This window comes from Dipodomys ordii, unplaced genomic scaffold (assembly GCF_000151885.1).
Source record: "Dipodomys ordii isolate 6190 unplaced genomic scaffold, Dord_2.0 Scaffold3, whole genome shotgun sequence".
NCBI lineage: Eukaryota > Metazoa > Chordata > Mammalia > Rodentia > Heteromyidae > Dipodomys > Dipodomys ordii.
Window position 1 is genome coordinate 12918591 of NW_012267219.1, and position 22053 is coordinate 12940643.

The window sequence follows — 22053 nt, forward strand, 5'->3', positions numbered from 1 at the left end:
TCTTCAGCTCAAGGCTAGCACTCTACCACTTGAGTCACAGCACCACTTCCAGCTTTTTCTGCTTATATGGTGCTGAGGAATAGAACCCAGGGCCTCATGCATGCAAGGCAAGCATTCAACCACTGAGCCACCTTCCCAGCCCCTGGTGAAAACTCTTAAGAACAGTATTTGGTCAAGGACAGCCTTTGAAGGTAAACTAGATGACTATAGATTAAATGTTACCATTCTTAGACCTTTTAATTTGGTCCTGACCCAAATTTGTGGGAAGCAGAATCAGTGTTAGAATTGGCAGGGAGAGATTCAAATGTCTAAGGATGTGAAAATTAACAACTGAAATGTATTCCCTAAAAATGTATTCCTTTGGATAGACCAATGCATTACTTTCAAAGCAAAGCACAAAATTCATTCAAGTTAAAAATGACTAGGGAGTTAAATTCTGAAGGTTTTGTAGGATTGCTGGTAATATTTGACTACATGTATCCATAATCAGACTTCAGCAAGACTACAAAAATACTTGATCTTTTGTTTGTGAGATTTCAGCATAGGTAACATATAGTTTATGACATTAAGCTTACCAATCAAATCTGAGGTTTTACTGCATAGCCAAAGAAAATTACCTTTTACAAAACACATGATAGAATCTTCATCTCTTAATGAGGCAAGAGGAATGCAGATATATATAAGTCTCCATTCAAAGGGACAAGATTACATATGATTTCCACTTGTTGTGAAATGACTCCATTAATTTGATTTCTAAAATTTACCACAGCACAACAGACATACACACCACCACCACCACCACCACCATACAAAAAAAATAACATGTTCAGGTGAAAATCATCCCATTTTTTCCTGTCTATAAAATATTATTATAGCATCTCTAATATACAGAGGATATTAGGGAATATATAACACATTTCCTATATTTTGCAATTAAAAAAGACATTTCATCAAAACGTTCTGACTTTTTTCTTATTCCCTCATAACTGTAGTATAAGTTTTTAATAAACAGAGTAAGGTTTCTCAATGCAAATTCAATCTAATGTTAAAAGTAAGCTGCATACAGATCAAATCAGATATGAGAGCTTTTACTAAGACAGGATTAAGCAGCATTTCATATCACCTAGAATCAATTCTTGTGAGACATTCTTGTAGAGATGAAGGTACTGAGTTAAGAAAACATTTTTCTTATGGAAAAAATTACAAGTCAGAGCTTTCCACTCAGGTTATCGAAGATAAGTTTGGTGCTTATCCTGCAAATGACCATTGATTTTTGTGTGGACGCCAGTATTCCCAATCTCTGAGAGATTGTTCTGATGTCTCAAATGGTCAATTGTAAAATTATGGCAAGTATCTCCTGGTGAAGTGGTTGCTCCTCTTAGAAAACAAAGAAATTGCCTCATATCAGATTTTGTGTAGACTCCAGTATTCCCAATCTCTGAGAGATTGTTCTGATGTCTCAAAGGGTCAATTGTAAAATTATGGCAAGTATCTCCTGGTGAAGTGGTTGCTTCTCTTAGAAAACAAAGAAATTGCCTCACATCAGTCTTACCACAATATTTTCTAATACTAGCCTTAACAGAGGAGAAAAAAAAAAATGAAAACCCTAGAAACTCAGAGCTCTGCAGTAAATTTTTTGGTTTTTGGTTACTGGCTAATCCACAAGATGGCACTAAAGAGAAAAGTGATAAAAGTGAAAAGCACAGGCAAGTTACACATAAATCAATCCTACCACAAGAATTAAACCTCATCCATGAGATGATCATCCAAAACTTTAAGATGCTAGTAACTCCAAATGGTTATCTTCAGGTCCATTTCTCTTTTCCCATGATCTGTTGTGGAACCAAGACTTTCAGTCAAGAAGCTGCTTATTTCTAAGAGTCAACTGACTCTATGTGTGTGTGTGTGTGTGTGTGTGTGTGTGTGTGTGTGCATGCGTGTATGTGTTTTATAGGCAAGATTTTCTTTCTTCTTCTCCCCTCCAGATGCAGATCCCATAACTGTTTCTGTATTATGTTTTGTATAATGTCTAGCACTTAAAATTCTTAATATAAAAGTCCCAACATATTTAATTTCATATTTATAATACTTATATTTTACTTAGGTTTTTAAAATTCACTATTATAAAACATAAATAATTTTTAGATGATAAGAAAAGGACAGTTTTTAGTCAAATTATACTTGTCTGAATTGCATATATGTAAGTCCTGGAGGGACTCTTTAACATGTATTTCGCCTATCTATGAGAGCATCTTTTTGAGCCTGCATAGTCTCAGAAAAGCCTGTATAGAAAAAGATGATTTTGTAATAGCCTTGGAATGTAACCCTGAAATCGAAGTAGTATGGTGAGCCAGGTGAACCATAGTTATGGTGTCAGGGTATAGAAAAGTGCCAGGTTTTTCATTTATTTTTCTAGCCTGTGTTTCTGAATATAAGCAAGGGGAAGGAAGAGATTACTTTTTAGTTCATGACTAAGAAGATACATTATACATGCACAGGCCTAAACTTTGAAGAAAATAGCATGATATATTCTTTTCCTTAGTTTCAAACCTAGAATAAGCAAGGCTTAAAACTATGTGGTTTTAATTTTATTATTGTGTGTTATGTGTGCATATATCTATGTGCACACATACCTATGATTTTGTGAAGTAGTTCCTAGCAATTGGTGGGTTTCTCATATGAAACTGACTCAGCAAACATAGAGTATAGATTATGATATACATTGCTTTATTATAAACAAGAAAACATAGTAGTTCAAAAATAGGTTTCAAAACTTAACAGAGAGGTATATGACGTCAATATTTTCAGTATAACATCTAAAGGAGAAAAACACTGTTTTTAATATCTCTTTATCAACCCATTTACAAGGACTGTTTGCTAATTAAAATACCATTTCAGTTACCTTGTTCAAAGACTATTGGTAGTAAAGGAAAATTTTGAAAGAGAAACAATTTTATTGTATATAAAAAGGGAAATAATGATTTGAAGATAAAAAATCTGGATTAGGAAATACATGTGAAAGAAAAAAGCAGCATGTTTCATGTAACTGTACATTATTATCTATGTAACTGGGCCTTTAAAGCAGATTTTTTTTTTGGTTGTGAGGCTTGAACTCTAGGCATGGGCACTGTCCCTGAGCTCTTCAGCTCAAGGCTAGTGCTCTACCACTTGAGCCACAGCACCACTTCTGGTTTTCTGGTGGTTAATTGGAGATAAGAGTCTCATTGAAAAAAAAAGAGTCTTATTGACTTTCTTGCCTGGGCTGGCTTTGAACTGCGATCCTTATATCTCAGCTTCCTGAGTAACTAGGATTGCAGGCATGAGCCACCAGCATCTGGCTAAAGCAGATATTTTTAACAGGTTGAAAGAGGTTAACTGGCCCAAATGTTTAATCTTTCTGAGCCTCAGTTTCCTCATTTGTCAAATAGGAGAAAGAACAGCAGTAACTAATCATGGTAGTTATTTTCATAATTAAACAAGAGAATGCAAGACACAAAAACCTGTCACAAATTAAGCCTAAGGAAAAAATAATTTTATCTGTTATTATCACCATTACCCTTCTTGCCACATTGACCTATAAACATGGGTTTGAAGCAAGTTATACTCATAGTAACAACTAGATTTGTATGTTTACTATTTATATTTCTTGAGGAAGTAGAGAAACTGACCATTTCAATGGAAACATCTCTGTAAAGTTAACCAATTTCTATTCTGTTTGTAGAACTTGCAGCTTTCATATATAAGCTATAAACATTTCCATGATACATACTTTGCTTTTTATGAAGGTTTCTTATAGAGACCATAAACCAAACAGCCCAGAGAGAACACTGGAGAGTTTAAACCCAGCATAGGATCCTCCCAAAGGAAAAAAATACAACTTACTTGAGATCCTCTTCTTTGAATATAACATTTTAATAATAGAATAGGGGATTGTGGTTTGTTTTGTCAGGCTTTTTCTTACATTTGCCATCTATCGAGGCCCTTGTTATGCCATGAGACTTTTGCTGTCTTTCTTTAAGCATAATTCTAAGATATTACCAGGAATGATGTATGTGGACATATATTAGTAGGTTAGGGAATACGTTTTAAAGCAACTTCATAGATTTCCATATGAGATAAAGGCAATCAAACTTAGATGTCATTTCATTCAGCTAACTCTTTTAAAATAAAGTCAGAAAGTGTACAGGTAAATCAAGGCAGATATCACCCAATATCACTGTCTCAAAGATAAGATTTCACTATCTAATTTTGAACAATTATTTCTCCATCTTCAAGATCATCAGGAAATGCTCTCTTTGGAAGGATGGTAGATGTATGAAAAGTCTCAATGCTGTCGAAATTTTGAAATTACATCATGTAAAATACGAACAAAACCCATGCCAATATGCATTTCCTCAGGTTAAAAATGTCATCAAACGATTACCACTTTTGAGTTTCATAGTGCTGTTTTGCTGTGAACACATTGAGATACCAGTTTAGCTGGCAGAAAGAGACTTCCGCCCTGCCCTCTATTGTCAGCATTGGCCAACAACTGTTTTGAGGTCTTCAGGAGCATCCTGCCATCATTGCCAGCCTTGGTTTTGATTGCCAGAGTTTAAACTGTTTTATTTGTCAAGTGTCTTTACCCTTCAGAGCTTTCATTGTTAATTGATTTTCTTTGCTTCTCATGGAAAAGACTTACAAATCCCTTGAGACTGTATATATATATATATATATATATATATTAAAGCCAGTTTCTAAATTACTTATATAGAATTTGAGAGCTGGAAGAGACGCCAAGGTTACTTTTTGGTATTAACATATCACAAGATTAGCCTATTCATTGAGTTAGTTTAATGTAAAGGAGTGAGGGCAGAGCTGGCTCTTGCTCTTTTCTGAGCACTATTTCTGGATGGGGAGAGTTCATCTGACTGGAAGAAAGTGAGTATACAAGGACACTCACGTTTTGCCTGTAAATACAAACATGAAAAGAAGAACAGTAATTCAAGCGTATGCAATCAAAGAGGAAAGACTCTGAGACCAGCACTTTTGTGGAAGATCATGAATTTTGATTATTTACAAGACCAAGGTGCAGATTTAATTAAAGTCAACTTCTGTTGGACCTCATGAATATTAAACATCCAGATTGTATTCACTTTGACAAGTCTCTGAATCAAATATGGCTACAAAATAATCTCAATGACATTTGTTAGTTACAGAAAATAACCACCAAACTCTCACAACAAGTAAATGTTTCTAACAGAGGCATCAGACATTTCCAGGAGTCTTATTCCCTTGAATGGAGAGCATGTCATGGTTCCCGCTTTAGAAAAGTCAAACCTTACTCTAATTCAGTGGTGTACACCACTGGAGACGAAGTTCATATAAAATAGTAGTAATTCTTCAGTATTTTTGTTAAGTACACAATCTGAAATTGTATCTACCATTCCCCTTCCCCCCTTTTTTTGTTTAAAGGTAGAATGAACATTCTCCAGTAAGATAATATATAAAAATATTTTTGCCAAAGCATTTTCATCTCAGTTAAGGATACTATATAATTTTAGAAACAAGAAAGGTAAAATAACAACAAAATACCTTGCTCTAATCTTTTTGTAACATTGACAGGATAAGAAGAGTTGTGTATTTACTTGACCTTGAGATTAAGTATAGTGGTCAAAGTTACACTTACAGGGAACTGATGAGCTAATAACTTATGTCCTACTTTGTGTTGACAAACTTGTGTCTGATTCATTTGGGTCTGGAAAATAATCTACTAATTGAAATAATTTGTAGAGATGTGGCTAATTGGTGAGTATATTTTTAAATTCTTGAGTATTTGAGGGTTACTGTATAGTAATTTTCCTAAACACATAAACATGTGGTTAGCATACAAGGAAAAACAGAATCTAATTTAAAATTTTCCTAATATAATTTTAGAGAAAGACAGCTCTTTAAAAAACAATCTCTTAGTGAGTACCTCATTCAGTTAGCCAGTGCTTCTTAGAATTCAAAGCAGGTGTAGACACCTCTGTTAATCAAATGCACTGAATCCACAGTAATCTTGAATTGTCAGATTAGCTCCCTGGAGTTAGAGAAGTTTGGTGGCCTCCTCAGAGCCACAGGGTGACTTTTGCTTGCTGTACTATGTTTTCTGGTTCTATGAAAACAATGATGAACATTAACTCCTCAACTCCTAAAATGCATATAGACAGACACATATGGACAGCGAGAGCATAGACATTTAAAAACAGAGCAAAAAAAAGTAACGTGAACAGAATGTGGCATTTCCTTTGGTCTGTTGCTATCGGCCCACATACAACATGTTTTAAAAATCCCACCCTGGTACTTATTTTCATCATCATTTAGAAATGATTCAAATGGACATTTCTAATGGATGGTATCAAGCAAGTAGTCATCTGGGGATAAGGAAAAGAGCTTCTTCAACTAAAGTTGATGAGAGTTGTGATGTGTGGTTTTATATCTTCTTATTGGTCATGTTTTTTTAAAGCCATATTTTAATTATATCTTTTTAGTACTCCTAAGCCAACAACACAAAACATTACTTTTTTCAAGGGAAAATAATGATGGACATGACTTTTTAAATGCCACCAGGATTTTAAGAAACTAAATGTGCAAAAAAAAAATCCGAAATATTTTTATATCATGCACTTAAAATATTGACTCTGAAGCCAATTACCCTTTATTTTGTTAAAAATTAGAAACCAGTGTATCTTTTGCTGTCAGCTACCCAGTGCGGCAGTTGTCTGAATATTGTCTAGTTTGGGTTCTTTACCATGTTCTGAGTGGCAAGTATCCCAGCCATTCACACACGTTCTTCATAATAACTCAAAAATTCCCCCCCCACATGAACCCAAAGACTCCCCCAGGGGATATAAATTTGTTTGGATAATTTCTGCTGTCAGCAAACAGCTCTACTAACAAACTTGAAACAATTTCCAATAACACCGGGGATGCTGCAGAAAAGTCACTGTCGGTAGGCCGTGTGAAAAGCTGACCAATCACAGGCTATCCGTTCACTGTTGTAATAAGTCTAAGCCATGGAGGCTCCAATCCCCATTATTACTGTTATGTTTTTTCTGTCTCCAATGTTTGATCCCGAATGTTGCTCTATAGGCATTGTATTTCAATCAATCACCCCCCCCCATTTATCCCACAGGGATTTCGTCTTCTTTCTTTGGTCTATGGTTCTGGAAGCATCTCAGGCTTCTTTGCTATGGGAGTCCCCGACTCACCTGGTTACACCATACGGTATACTATAGGTAGTCAGGTTTTGGAGCATGTATTTCCATTGACATACACTCCTCCAACAATCCTCTGGGGCACGGCTGCTGTGAAACCTGACACAGCGGCAAGGGCCCAGCTGGATCTTCCTTCCCTCTCCAGAGTCCGCCAGCGGTCCCTCTGGGGGAGCCGCAGTGGGACTAAGGAGCCTGGGAGAGGGGTGACTGCGGGTCTTGTTGCTCTGAAGATTTACAATGTACTTCTCGCAGGCGGCTCAGCAACCCCCTCTGTGGCTGTGGGTGTCTGGTGTGACCGAGCGGAGAAAAGCTCTCTAATCTCCCAGTGCCTGTCTCCGCCGCTCAGCCGCTCCCTCCCTGCCGCCGCCTCCCCGGCCTCCCCGCGCTCTCTCCCTCTCTCCTTTGCCTTTCCCGGGGAGTTTCAATCCCTGAATGCAGCTGGAGTAGACTTGGCAATCTAGACCAGAAGCCTGTGTACACACACACACACCACACACGCGCACACACACGCACACGCGCGCGCGCACACACACACACACGCGCGTACTCGCACACACTCACTTGGACTCTCCCCTCTGGGATAGGAAGCAAACCTTCATCTACCTGAAGTGTGGATGGCCCGGCCGGACACTTCTTCGTCACTTGTCATCTCCAGAGGCCCGAGCGACCCGGGAACCCCGGACAGCCTCGGTCCGCTCCGCAGCCTCCAGCCCTCTGCCTCCACCGCTGCTGCTTAAAGTATCCAGAGCGCAGGAGAAGGCTTCTTCTCCAGGACACATCCCCGGCCGGCCGTAGCTCCATCGCCCTCCGACTTCCTCCGGCTGCTTCACCCCAGTCACCCTCCATCACTCCTCCATCCTTTGCTCTCCGGTGGCGGGGTGTAAGGCGGCTTGGGCGCTTCCCAAGCTGCTGCTGCTGCTGCGGCGGCGGCGGCGGCCACTGCCACTTCCCAGGGCGGGCGAGCACCTTCCACCCAGAGGACCGGGCGCCCGGGTCTGGAGTGTGTGCGTGTGTGTGTGTGTGTGTGTGTGTGTGTGAGGTGGGGGTGCCAGCAGAACCCTAACTTCCCTCCCCGCACGGTCGCTTCTCTCCTCTCCTCCCTCCTCCCCCCGCAGCGCTCCAGGTCCTCCCCGCCTTGAGCGGGTTGGACAGCTCCGGAGGAAAGGCAGGCGAGAGAGCGCGCCGTGCGGGTTTGGAGAGCCCCGGGGCCGCGGGCGCACGGGGAGTGGGGTGGGGTGCAGGGTGAGCAGCAGGCGCTCGGGGCGCGGGGTGCTCGCCCCACAAGTAGCGCGGAGCGCACACACCGGGCGATCCAGACGCTTTTCCAAGTTGGGCGCGTCCCAGAAGCGGTGTGCCACCCCCCCACCCGCCCCACTCGCCGCGTCTCAGCCACGGCTGCCGTCCTGGGAGAGGCGGGGCTGATGGGGACCCGCGGCCTGAGCCGATCCTAAAAGAACCAACCCCCCCACCCCCAGCCGGCACCCCCAGGGTCCCCAAGGCGGCGTAGCGCCCTCGGGCCGCGTGCGCTCTCTGATGACAGCGGCGGCGGCGCTGGCCCGGGTGGCCCGCCCGCGGGGGGTGGCCGAGGGGGCGGGGGAAGAGAAGGAGGCGGTGTGATGGCCCTGGACGGCGAGCGTGGGGAGCAAGAGGAGGAGAAGAAAAAGAAGAAGAAGAAAAAGAAGAGGAGGAAGAAGAAGGAGAAGGGAGAGGAGGAGGAGGAGGGGGCCGAGAAGAGAAGCTCACCGTTTGCCGCCCGCACCATGGCCGAGGATGCGGCCGCCACCGCCGCCGCGCTCCGGGCCAGCGGCAGGGGGCTCTCAGACCCCTGGGCAGACTCGGTGGGAGTGAGACCCCGCACCACCGAGCGCCACATCGCGGTGCACAAACGGCTCGTGCTGGCTTTCGCCGTGTCCATCGTGGCACTGCTGGCAGTCACCATGCTGGCCGTGTTGCTTAGCCTGCGCTTCGACGAGTGTGGGGCAAATGCGGTGCCAGGCACCGACGGGGGCCCCGCGGGCTTTCCGGAGCGCGGGAGCAATGGTAGTCTCCCGGGATCACCCCGGCGCCGCCACCACCACCACCATCACCACCACCATCACACCGGCGGCGGCGGCGGCGGCGGCGGCGGCGGGGACTCCATGCAGCCCGAGACAAGCGGGGTAGCCATCCCCGGCCCCCCATCTCCCCAGCCGCCGCCGCCGCGGCCGCCGCCGTCGGAAGACGATCGAGAGCAGTGGCAGCCATGGACGCAGCTGCGCTTATCCGGTCATTTCAAACCTTTGCATTACAATTTGATGCTCACCGCCTTCATGGAGAACTTCACCTTCTCCGGGGAGGTCAACGTGGAGATCGCGTGCCGGAACGCCACCCGTTACGTGGTGCTGCACGCCTCCCGGGTGACGGTGGAGAAGGTGCAAGTGGCCGAGGACCGGGCATCCGGGGCGGTGCCCGTGGCCGGTTTTTTCCTCTACCCTAAAACCCAGGTCTTAGTAGTAGTACTGAACAGGACCCTGGACGCGCAGAGGAATTACAACCTGAAGATTATCTACAACGCGCTGATCGAGAACGAGCTTTTGGGCTTCTTCCGCAGCTCCTACGTGCTCCACGGGGAGAGAAGGTACGGAGGGAGGCGGTGCCCTGCGCCGCCCCACCCCGCTGAGCGGCGGGAGACCTCGGGGAACCAGGCCGGCTTCCAAGATCCAGGAAATCCCGGGAGGTGGAGGTGTGAGGGAAAGGAGAGGTGGGACCCTCACCCAGAACCTTCGGAGGATTGTCCCCCAGATGCCTGGTCTGTTACTGCTTGCCGATTCTATGGTCTTTCCACTAACCAAAGAATGTAGTCCCTTCCTCTAGTCGGGACTTTCCTCTCCAGGCCAAAGTTATGTCGCCAGCAGGGCGTGCTGGTTTCTAAAGGAGAGCCTATTAGCAGAGTTGGGCCAGGTTCACATGCAAAGCCTGCCAGGTTACTGACCAGGGGAAATAGTTGGGCACCAAAGACTATAGGGTAGCAGAGCCACTCGGTTTTAGACAGCCTTTTCGAAACATGCCCACCTCGCCTGACTATTAGTTTAGTAAGTAGTTGTAACCCCAACCAAAGGCAGGTACCGAGCAGAGGATGGGCTTTGACTATATAAAGTTTTCCAAAATCACAAGTTGCGGTTCAGGGCAGCAAACAAGCAATTGCCAGGGCCAGGTTCAAGGGCAGCTGCCACAGACAAAGTCAGGGAGAAGTGATTCTAGCCGTCTACTAAGGTTGGGTGACTCCAGTTGTTTGATCTGGAGTTGCGCCTCTGGAAATGATGGGAAGGGAAGCTCACGGACAGTCTCCAAAGTCTTGTTAGGTAGGGAGTACATAGGCTGAGGTTGAGAGTTGGGTAATCTATTTTTTATTTTTATTTTTTACTTGTGTTGGAGTCTTTGCCGGCCCTCTAGCTGTGGTCAAGTTTTGAGGAAAGACTTTAATCTGAACTGTCAGTTCCTGACTATGCCAGATTACCTCTAGTGTTCAAGGCAAGTTCCTTATGGGGCCAACACAATTATTAGCACTCCCTGTGTTGAGACACATCAGACAAGCTGACCCAGGCTATAGAGTGAGCTGGTAGAGCAAGGATTTAGACCAGGTAGTTTGTCTCTAGAGCTCATGTTTGTGTGTGTGTGTGTGTGTGTGTGTGTGTGTGTGTGTGTCTACTGGGTAATGGCGTACAACTCAGGGCCTGGGCACTATACCTTAGCTCTAAGCTGGTGCTTTACTACTTGAACCACAATCTCCACTTCCAGCTTTTTGGCGGTTAATTGGAGATAACAATCTGACAGATTTTCCTTCCCCAGGCTGGCTTTGGAACTGGAATCCTCAGATTTCAGCCTCCTAAGTAGCTAGGATTATAGCCCTGAGCCACCAGCACCTGGCTGAGAGCCCATACCTTTTATTCTCACTTGGTGATAACAATAATCATACTCTCCTTACAAGATAGATGCATACATTTATGAATCAGTGTTTGAGAAACACTTAACCCTGTGCCTGGCATGTAGTGTTCACTATGAATGCTAAACTCTCATGAGCTTCCTGTAGCTTTCAAATATACTGTTGAATGAATGAAAGTGATTCTTGCTCTTGGCTCTAATCCAATGAATCTGAAATAATGTTTGCTGAATTAACTGGCTTATAGGACAGGTGGACAACCAAAATGAACTTAAAAATGAAATTGACAACGACGGAAATGATGGTGATTAGCAAGTAATCAGGCTGAGCCTCAAGTTTCCTCCGGTGATTGTCCCCACAGCAGAAAACTAGGGCTCAAAGGAGCACCAGTTATCTGAGGTCAGCAGGCTTGTCATTGGAGAGCCCTAACCCAGGGCTCATGTGTTTGAAAACTCTCTAAAGAAGTTATTGTGTAAGAGGCTGGGGAAACAACCTGCAGGTGAATTTATCAATTACCTAACTGTCTAACATCTAAGGTCATGCATGGATAATTTAGCCTTCTAACATGTTCTAAAGACTACAGATTGAAAGCATTCTTTAAACCCACAATCAGATCAGTTGTGCAGGGAAAGCATAGGAGGAAAATTTGCATGTGATGTGTAGAAACAAGCTTGTCCTGTCGAAACATCAATAGTGGGAGTTACACATCATTACCGATAAATCTTGCTGTGGTGCAACACATACTCCCTGAAATCCTGTTTTTCAAGTCATGCCAAAATGAATTTGGCAGAACTGAGCTTGTTTTGGTCAGTGCTTTCAAATTAAGAGGACTCTTCAAAAAGACCAGATGTTCCTGCTTGACCTATAACTGATTATTTGTACCCCGAGAGCATATTTGTATTTAAACTCTCTTCTTCTGTTTTCCCCAAGGATGTAAACAATTTGGCTGGAAGTTTAAGCTAGTACATGGGTGTCTAACTCTGCATCCCAGTGTCCTAGTGACCCTATAATACTTCTAATTTCTAACTAGCATCCTCCAGTAAGTCCTTGTTCCTCTTTCTCTCTCCTCTCTTCCATGTCAGAGTGAATTGGATCATTTCTTGGCTGTTCCTACTGGAGTCGATAAGGCAAAAGAAACCTAATAAAACATTTCGTAATTATGTCAAAATTCTATATATTAAACTTTCACTGTTGGTGTTTTTGTCTCCAAGACTACATGGAGCATTTTTAGAACAGACTGATGGTAGGAACTCTGCCAGGGCTGGAACTTTTATTGGTGATGTTTTTGCCCTCCAAATGCAATGGAAAGTGGCATTTCAAAACTCACTTTCCAAAACGACACAGACAGAAAGTGAATTTACATTTAATTAATGATTAAGTATCTTGATCTTTGGTTGTCATCAGGGTTTTTTTTGCCAATTAAATTATAGTTTAATTTTGATCATGAAAACACATATTTAAACCATCATCAACTGGAAATATTTAGATGAGCAATACTACAACTTAGCCCACTTTATTTAGCCTTTGTGGAAACCATAACTCACTAACACCCTGTCAACCTAATTCTGTCTTAAGGCTCCTATGTCAGAGAGAAGACATTTCAATGAGAACAGTAAAATTAGATTCTGCTGTTTGCTCTGTATCTTTGAACACTGGAAAAAATTCTTCTTCCATTGGGTGTTGGAAGATGCTTGATTCTGTCATACAGGGAAAACTTCCCAGGTGCTGGTTTCTATACTGTATTGAACAAAGGTTAGAACAGAAGCTTTGCCCACCAGTACCAGGATTCCCCAACATCTCAACATCCTCCATTCACTGATACTCATTTGGCTAAAGAGAAAACTCATCACTTGTTGAATACTGGAATAAAGTAAATTCTCAAAATGTTGAGATGTTTATACACAAGCAGTAAATTATCTCCAGTAAATGGAGCACACATTTACTTTTTTTCTCAACAAGGTGTGTAGGCAGGCAGATAAAAGGTGTATGTATTTATACCACAGTCTCTTAGAGGAGAATAAACTTGCTTAGGATTAGGCAAAGTGTTCATTTACCTGAAGTAATCGCTGCTTTGGGGTAGCCAGATGGTGTGCACACCCATGTTCAAAGTAGGGTACCTTAATTTAGATCCAGATGGTCAGATTGAAAGAGGAAATTTACCCAAAGTAAATGAACATTTTATTCATTTTCAAAAGAGACTGCTTTTTCTTTGACAAACTTTGATTGGGTCTATAACATGCCAAAGTGACAGAAGACAGAATAAAAATAGAATTTTTTTTCCCTATAAAGGGTGTTTAGAAAGAAACCGTGATCTCAGAGTAAGATGAGAAAATAATTATTGCAGTTCTCAGAGAAAATTGGGACTCTTTTTTTGGCCAAAATCTTGGGTGAACCTGCAGAATAGTTTTCTCTAGGTACACATATACTGTTTTGGGGGTACTGGAGTGCCTAGTTTGTGATATATATATATATATATATATACATAATATATATGTATATATGATTTCTGGAATGACTTAATAATTGTGATAGTTACTAAAAGCAAGGAATGCACCACATTGAGTTTATGTTGAAAGCTGCCTCTTTTTCCTGTTCCTTTTGGTGACTTTTCTATGAGCAAGTGGGGGTGTGCATGGCTTTTTGCCCTCTGTAGAACACTGTGAACTGAAAAAATCTTGAGAACCATTTGTTTCTGTGAAAGATTTTTTATATGACTCCTTGATGGAATTAGCCCACTGTTTTTTGGTAGGTACACATAGCCATATGGCTAAACCAAATCTAGTGCTGAATTTTGGTTTCAAGTCAAAATGTCACCAAATCTAATTCAAAATGTGAACTAAATCTAATATGTATGTATACATATATGCATATATACACACATATATCATATATAGTCAGAAAACAATTGGTGTTTATCTTATCATGTTTTTCTATGCTCTATCTGATTTGATCACATGAGATAGTAATAAAATATACAGCCTCTCTGAAAGAGTTCAAGAAGTTAAAAGAGTTTGATGTGTTTGTATTTAGTCAGTACAGCTTCAACAGGGTCTTTCTGTTCTAGATCTCTCTCAAACAATGATCGCCTCCTTGCTTCTTCTCCCAATATTTGCTTTGCACTGTATATTTGTTTTCTTTAAACTTACTTTGCTGGTATGTGTGTGTGTGTATAGGCTTGAGACAAGGCTACAGGGCAATGTACTTTTGCTTAAAGATGAAGACATTTGGCTAAGATTTCGAGAGAACGATGCACCTACTCAAGCAAAGAATAACATAGAGCCAGGTGTGGTGGGTCATGCTTCTAAAACAGCTACCCAAGAGTCCCAGTTGTGAGGATTGAGGCCAGCCTGGGAAAAATCTTATCCAGACCCTGTCTTAAGCAACAAACTGGGCATCATGGTGTTCAGTGGTCTCAGCTATGTGAGAGGCATAGGTAGGAGGCTTGGATCTGGGACAGGCCCTGAGCAAAAACAAATAAAAGACTTGATGAGGAAAAAAAATAACTAAAGCAAGAACGGGCCGAAGGTGTGGCTCAGGTAATGAAATATGATCCAGTGTGGGGCCCTGAATTTAAATCCAAATATTTTAAAACAAAAACAACAAAAAGAGAGATACAAAAATGGTGAAAACTAGTTTACTTTTCAAACATGAAGACAAAGCATTATTCCTTCATCGTGAGCCATGATAACTGTTGTTACCACCACCATCATTTCCATCCTCACCATTATTCCCTACTCTATTGCATATTCTCTACACCCTCCCAAGGTTTTCAGCAGAAGCTTAGTTCTTTCAGAGAGTTTTCAGAGCTGTGCCATCCTATTTCTACCACTAGAGGAAAAAAAGGCTGTCTCTCATGGTTAGAATTTTGCCAGAACTTGGGAAAATTCAAAAGAGAAAAACATTCCCTGTTCTTGTCACTTTCCTGGACAATGTGAGATGATTCATAAACAAGAACAACTGAATAATGGAGGAGTAAAAGAAGATTATATGAATGAAGCAGGGTGCCCGTGGCTCATGCTTGTAAACCTAGTTACTTGAGAGGTTGAGATCTGTGGATCAAGGTTTGAAGCCAGCCCAGGCAGGAAAATTCGGGAGACTCTTATCCCAATTTAAGCACCAAATGTCAGAAGTGGAGCTGTGGTTCAAGTAGTACAATGCCACCCTTTAGTGGAGAAAGCAAAAGGTCAGCATCCAGACCCTGCGTTCAAGTCTCAGTGCAGTCATACATCACACACACACACACACACACACACACACACACAGAGAGAGACACACACACACACACACACACACAATGTGATTGTTTGGAATGTCTTGGCCTTCAGTTAGCACAGACTCCTGTTGTGTGGGGATGATATGATCAGATGCTCCTCCCATTTCCCTTCCCTTCCCCCACCCCCCATACCTTTCAGGTGATTTTTCAGTATGAAGTTTTTACTGCAGCTATTCAGATTGTTCCTCATAATTGACCATCAGAGTTTAGGTAAGGGAAAGAAGTTTTAAAAGTACTTTTATTTATATTGTTATTGTTTTCTCATGTACTTTGGTGATACTGGGGTTTTAAAGAAGGACCTCACATGGCACAGGCAGATGCTCTATGACTTGAGCCATGCCTCAGTCCTTTGGGCTTTATAAAATTATTTTTTAGGTTGGATCTTATATTTCTGTCTGAGACTCATTGAGACAAAGGTTCTCAACCCTATGGCTTGCCCTTTCTCCACAGCTAAGGTCAGAGGCATGTATCACCATGCCCAGCTTGTTGATTGAGAGATTCTCACTAACTCTTTGCATCAGCTACTCTTGAATCTCAATCTTCTTGATCTCTGCCTCCCAAGTAGCTAGGATGACAGACATGTGCCACTGTGCCCAGCTGATATTATTCTTTTTTATAATTAAGTTTTTTATTGTGAAAATACTGTACAAAGGGGTTACAGTTACATGAGCAAGGTAATGAGTACATTTCTTATCCAGCATTGTTGCCTCCTCTTTTGTTTTTCCCCTACCATCCCTTCCCTTCCATCTCCTCAGCTACTCCCCCACCCTCCCTCTACCCTGCCCTGGCCTAAATTTGTTTTTGACGTAGTGTCTTGTACATCTCATTGTTGCAATGGATCAATCTGTATCCCTATTGAAATGATTTTTTCCCTTCCCCTCCCCAAATTATACCAATATCAAATACAGTGAAAACAGGGGTTATACTGTTGGAGAGGGACATACAAAGCCACAAAAAAAAATCACATGGTACCTTATAAATACATTAGAAACAATAGCAAGGAAGAAAAAAACCACTTGTGTCCCTATCTTGGGGTTTATTTGGCTTAATATCATCTTATCTGACCTTTCCAATATTATTCTTTTAAGAATAATATTCAAGTTTTTATTGCTGTGGAAAAGTATGTGCATGTGTGTATGAGAGTTGTGAATATGAATGTTTATGTATGTGTGTGTGTGTGTGTGTGTGTGTGTGTGTGAGAGAGAGAGAGAGAGAGAGAGAGAGAGAGAGAGAGAGAGAGAGAGAGTTCATTTTCTTCCCACTAGTAGGCTTTCTGCAACCAGACTGCATGGCTTTATATTTCGCTGTCACTGATTAGCTTTATGACCTTGGTCAAGTTTATGTATCTGGGGTCCTCATCTGAAAAATGGGACCACGTGTTTCTCTTTTATAGGCTTGCTGTAAAGAGTGCATGTGTATCAAAGCACTGAGAACAGTGTCTGACACTTGGTAAGCGCTTCTGTGAGTAAGACACAATCTGATTTACCTGGCTGGACATCTTCTCTCTGAGATGTAATGTAATGGGAGGCCAGTGCTCCTGGTCTGGAGTTTTCCCTCGCTGGCCAGACAGTGGGGCCGTTGTCTCCTTGTGTTCATTCCTTTGATTCCTAAGCAAGAGTTTTGCTCCTTCTACACAGAGTTCAGGGAGGCAAGGAGAGGCAGAAGCAGAGCCTGTCATAAAGAAAGAGAGGGAAAAAGATTGGTATTTTACAGCTACAGAAACCCCAAGCTTGGACCAAACCTTGTGAGATGGAGAGGCTTGAGGGAGCAGAAAAATGAAGGGAAATAAAAGAGATTTCCAGCTCTCTGATGATGGCACTGCTGACAATCAGTAGAAAGAATAATAGCAAGAACCAGATGGTGAAGGTCAAGGATGGTGTTGGTGTAGGGAGCAGAAAAGCCCCACGTGTCAAGGGAATGGGCATCAGTCATCAGCTATTGCTCCCAAGACTTTCCATAAGTTTTCATAACAGCAGTGTTTTAGAAGATTCACATCATGCTTTACTTTTTTCCCTTCTAAAATAAATGAGTATTGGATGCTAAGTTTATTTATTCTCATGAGAACTTCATAGTATGACCTGATAAAGTAGTTTTAGTGCATTATAATCCTCTTTATTTTCAGTGGTGATCTGGTATTCAGTACCCATTTTTGATAAGGATAGTTAGTACTACCTAAATGGGAAAACAATTATGAATATTATGCTGTGTTTTTATAACACGATTATTCACATATGCACCACTTCCTACATACATATTGCTGGCATTATTGCATTATGCTTTTTAGTTTACTAGAATGGTTATTTAAAAAATAGACTACACATTTGCTGTAGCATTGAATATTCAGCAGGAGTACTTCTCTTTTGCAATGGCAGAGGTTTAATGACTCATTGAAGTACATAAAAACACACAGTCTCAAAAACAACCCATTTTGGCTTCAAATGTTTTGTCATGGAGTAACAATTTGCATTTTGATCAACAACTTTAACTTTAAATGAGACATGCGTAGCTTCCATGACCTTGTAACTTAGTTCATTTTAATGGGACATATGCAACTTCTCTGACTTTCTACAAATCCGTTTCTTCCATTCAGTTGAAAAGTAACCAGATGGTCCATTGGAACTGGCCTTAGGTCTTAGAAGTATTTTTCTTTTAAATTAACAATCTTAAACTACTGTAATCCTAGGCCAAATGACAATTACCATGGATTATTATTTTTTTCATTATGTTAGACATGTGACAGTTGTAGATGAGGCCAAAATGAAGAGCTGTCAAATAATCCAGGCCATTTGTGAGGTTGTCTTGGTTTTGGTGAAACTCATAGTGAAAAGTCATGTATCAATCTGAGTGCTAGCAGTGTTATGCAAATGCTTATTTTTTTAAATAAGTTTTTATTGTGAAAATACTGTACAGAGGGGTTACAATCACATGAGCAAGGTAATGAGTACATTTCTTATCAAGCGTTATTGCCTCCTCCTTTGGTTTTCCCCTACCAATTTTGTCTGTATATTTTACCCTTTTGAAAAGGCAAATGGAAAATAGTGGAACAGAAATTGTATTGTATCCCATACTACAATTTGTTGGCAGGATCAGCCAACGTTAATACATGACTTCTGCTGAATGTTATCATAATGACTTGACACAAAGGAACTTGCCTACTGAACTTCCGCAGAATTAAGAAGAAATCAATTCTCTGCTATCCTTCAGAGGCAGCACAGAGCTTTAAGGCCTACTTCTCAGCTCATCCAAAATGTCAAATAGACAAATTGTTAAGACAATCAAGTAATTTATTTTAGATAGGAGAAAATTACAATACATGTGTGTTAGTCACTTTTTTTAGTTATGCTAAAGTGACATTCTTGGAGTTGACACTTCCAGAATGTCATTTTTGGAAGTAGAATTTTTTATGGTAATTAGGTATTTGTTAAAAGATAACAATGATCTTATTTGAGAAAGCAGGAGACAGATACCAAAATACTTGCCCCATTACCTTTTGTTTTGTTTTACTTTTTGCTGTATTTAATACACAGATATATACCTATGTATATATATGAATATTAATAACGTGCAAATAATATGTATTACATACAATTCATTATTTGCTTTTCTAAATCTCCCTTTCTAAAGAACTCTGATGATTCTCATGACAGTAAGAAGAGGTCTCACTTCCATCAATTAAAGGGAAACAAAAACTGTATGGCCATGAGGTATAATTATATTGTTAAAATCATATAGGCATTGTGGTCTGTTGAGGGCACTGACCTAACACTGGCTCTCTCTGTTGCAAAGAGAGTCTCAGGGTGAGCCAGTGTTAGATGATTACAGAGATCTGATAGAATTAGACTCTGCAAAACAGAGGGCTGGGCATTGACTTCCTAGGTGTGCCCAAACTCTCTTAAATCTTTATTTCTATGCTTCCTCTCACCAACCCACTCATTTCTCCACCCATTTCTGACCTTTCCACTTCCATCCAGGTTTCCAGACCAATTCTTATGCTTCCAGGCCCGTAAGGCCTTCTCGGAGTACTTTGCCAGATGTTTCTCATCGAGGATAATCCCACCTGCTGAAGTACAGGTCAGGGATATTGCTGACCATCCTACACAACAGCGTTCACAGTGAATGATTATCTAGCCTGAAATGTCAATCGTGAGGAGGTTGAGAAACTCTGCCTAAGCAGAATTCAGTGCTTCACACCTTTCCTTTCTGTATCATGGCTTTAGCATTATGACTGTTAAGGCATACATTAAATTTGTTCTGTTAGAGAAATAAATTCCTTGTAGGAAGGAATCATATATATTTAATCGTTACTTCTGAGTATTGAAAACTAAAAGAAAAAGAAAACAGATAATTAAGATGGGTAATTTGCAGGAAAATGTACTTAACAGCAGGGTAAGATAACATTTGTAAAGCACCTCATCAAGTGTGAGGGATATTTTATTTTTAATTTTTGTCTGGTTGTATGATCACAAGCTTGGCAAAGACTTTAAATGTAATCTAGTCCGACTGCTTTTATTTATCCGGGGACTTTGGATTTTTTTTTTTAAATACTGAATTGAAATTCAGCTACAGTCATTCTCAGGTGTCAGACTGTGAAATTGATATTTCCTCATTTAGACATTATCAGAATATATGGTAGCCCTCTCTGCCAAGATGTACACTGTGCAAATGAATTCATGGAGAATAATAATTGCAGAAGTACTAGGCATCTTGATAGTTTTATTTTTCAACCCTGAGGATCAGCTATTTAAATTGCTACCTTCCCAAACATGTTTATTTACTAAGAGAAGGAGAAAGAGACCACACAAAGCATTTCTTCTACATAAGTATTTATTATTAATTTCTTATTAGCACAGAGGCATTTAGATCTCTATCTAGTAAGTTCCCACCCGTTAATTGCTTAATTTCAATAACACCTTTGATTTTTACTTTAGAATATTCTCATTGTAACTTCTCTGTTCAACTCTTGTAGAACTTTTGCTTGGCATGTGTGTCTGTGAAAAGTTTTAAAAATATGGTTGCAAAGATTTTTAAGGACAGATGTTTTTATACCTTAAAAAATTTCTACCAAGTACCCAATTCAGCTTGTACATAGGAAACAATAGCTGTCAAGAGACTGGAATTACAGTCCTCAGATACGTTAGTGTTAAAAGGGAACATGATTTTATGCATAAAATTCCATGGATATCTTTTAAATAGCCCCAGGAGATAAATGCCAAGCTTAGTAGATGTTTCAATTAATAAATTGAAAGATAAGGTTCACTAGCATTATGTGAGATAAAGGCATAGGAAGGCAAAATTAGAAATGAGTGCATTTTAACCTAAAGGTTCTGACATTTTCATTCAGCAAAAATTCAAAAGCTATGATTCTGGTAAATTTGAAGAGTCTTTGTTACATAATAGTTGAATTAAAACATTATTTATGAATTATGGATAAGAATTAATTTTACTGCATTTGAAAGGTCACCAGCTATGTGTTAGTTCTCTCTGTATCTTTGGACAAACCACTTAACCTTGCTGAATCTCCTTTTTCACTTGAGAAATTTACAGGAAGTGGACAATTTGTTTCGAATATTTCTTCCACCTTTAACCTTGTATTTGCATGAGAATTTATAGTTAAAAACTCTTTCACATATATTATCTCATATTGCCATCAGGAGAGTTTTGTAAGGAAAGCCAAGAAAAACATTATTGTTTTCTTTCTCCTAAGGAAAATAGAAGCTTAGACAGTTATGTGACTTAAGCAAGTCTGGTGAATAGCAGGCCAGCACTGTTCCCAAGATAACTCTCAAACTCCCTCCCTAAGAGATAAGTATACAATCAGTCTTTCCAACACCTTATTTTTCTCTACTTCAAAGCTATACTTAAAAAAAGTATGCCCTCAATGTTATATTTAAACTCCTTAATTTTGAAATGTTGTGAATATTTATGCTTCCTGGCTTGAGTCAAGAACAGCCAGTAAGATTCAATACACATGTCAACCCGTATTGATTGGTAGCAGCTGCCTGAAATCCTGTGCTGAGAATAATTTTGAGGCCAAGTTCGAGGTTAGTGGAAAAGTGTGTCATGTTCGATTAACCACGTATGGTCTAGATGATAGAGAAGGGAATAGTGCTTAATTCCTTATGAAGGAACTAGTCTAAAAGATTAGAACTCAGTAATATTCTATGGTCTGATACTAACACACCTTATATCAAGTTGTATAGCTAGTGTGTGTGTGTGTGTGTGTGTGTGTGTGTGTGTGTGTGTTGGGTTTGAACTCAGGGCCTCACATTTGCTAGGCAGGCACTTTACCACTTGAGCCACATCCATCCCTCTTTTTCTTTAGTTATTATTTGGATAGAATTGCACTTTGAGTTGGGCTAGCCTTGGACTATGACCTTCTTACCTAGGAGCTACTGTGAATCATAGGTATATTCCACCACACCGAGCTGCTTCTTTGAGATGAGATCTTGCTAATTTTGCCTAGGATGGCTGCAAATGATGATCCCCTTGATTACTACATTCTCAGTAATTGGAATTATTGGCATGAGCCACCACATCTGGCCTCTAAGTAGCAACCATTTTAAAGCATTTTCTTCTTTCCTTCTTTCTTTCCTTCTTTCCTTCTTTCTTTCTTTCTTTCTTTC

The 22053-nt window shown here is 40.7% G+C and overlaps 1 protein-coding gene across 1 annotated transcript in view; it reads left to right on the top strand.

The window, feature by feature from the left end:
* Positions 1-8854: 8854 nt before the first annotated feature.
* Trhde (thyrotropin-releasing hormone degrading enzyme) overlaps positions 8855-22053 on the top strand; it is a 372401-nt gene continuing 359202 nt past the window's right edge. Inside the window, exons 1-2 of the mRNA XM_013018686.1 lie at positions 8855-9322; positions 9428-9855. Of these exons, the coding sequence (XP_012874140.1) occupies positions 8855-9322; positions 9428-9855 (896 nt within the window). The remainder of the gene's footprint in view (positions 9323-9427; positions 9856-22053) is intronic.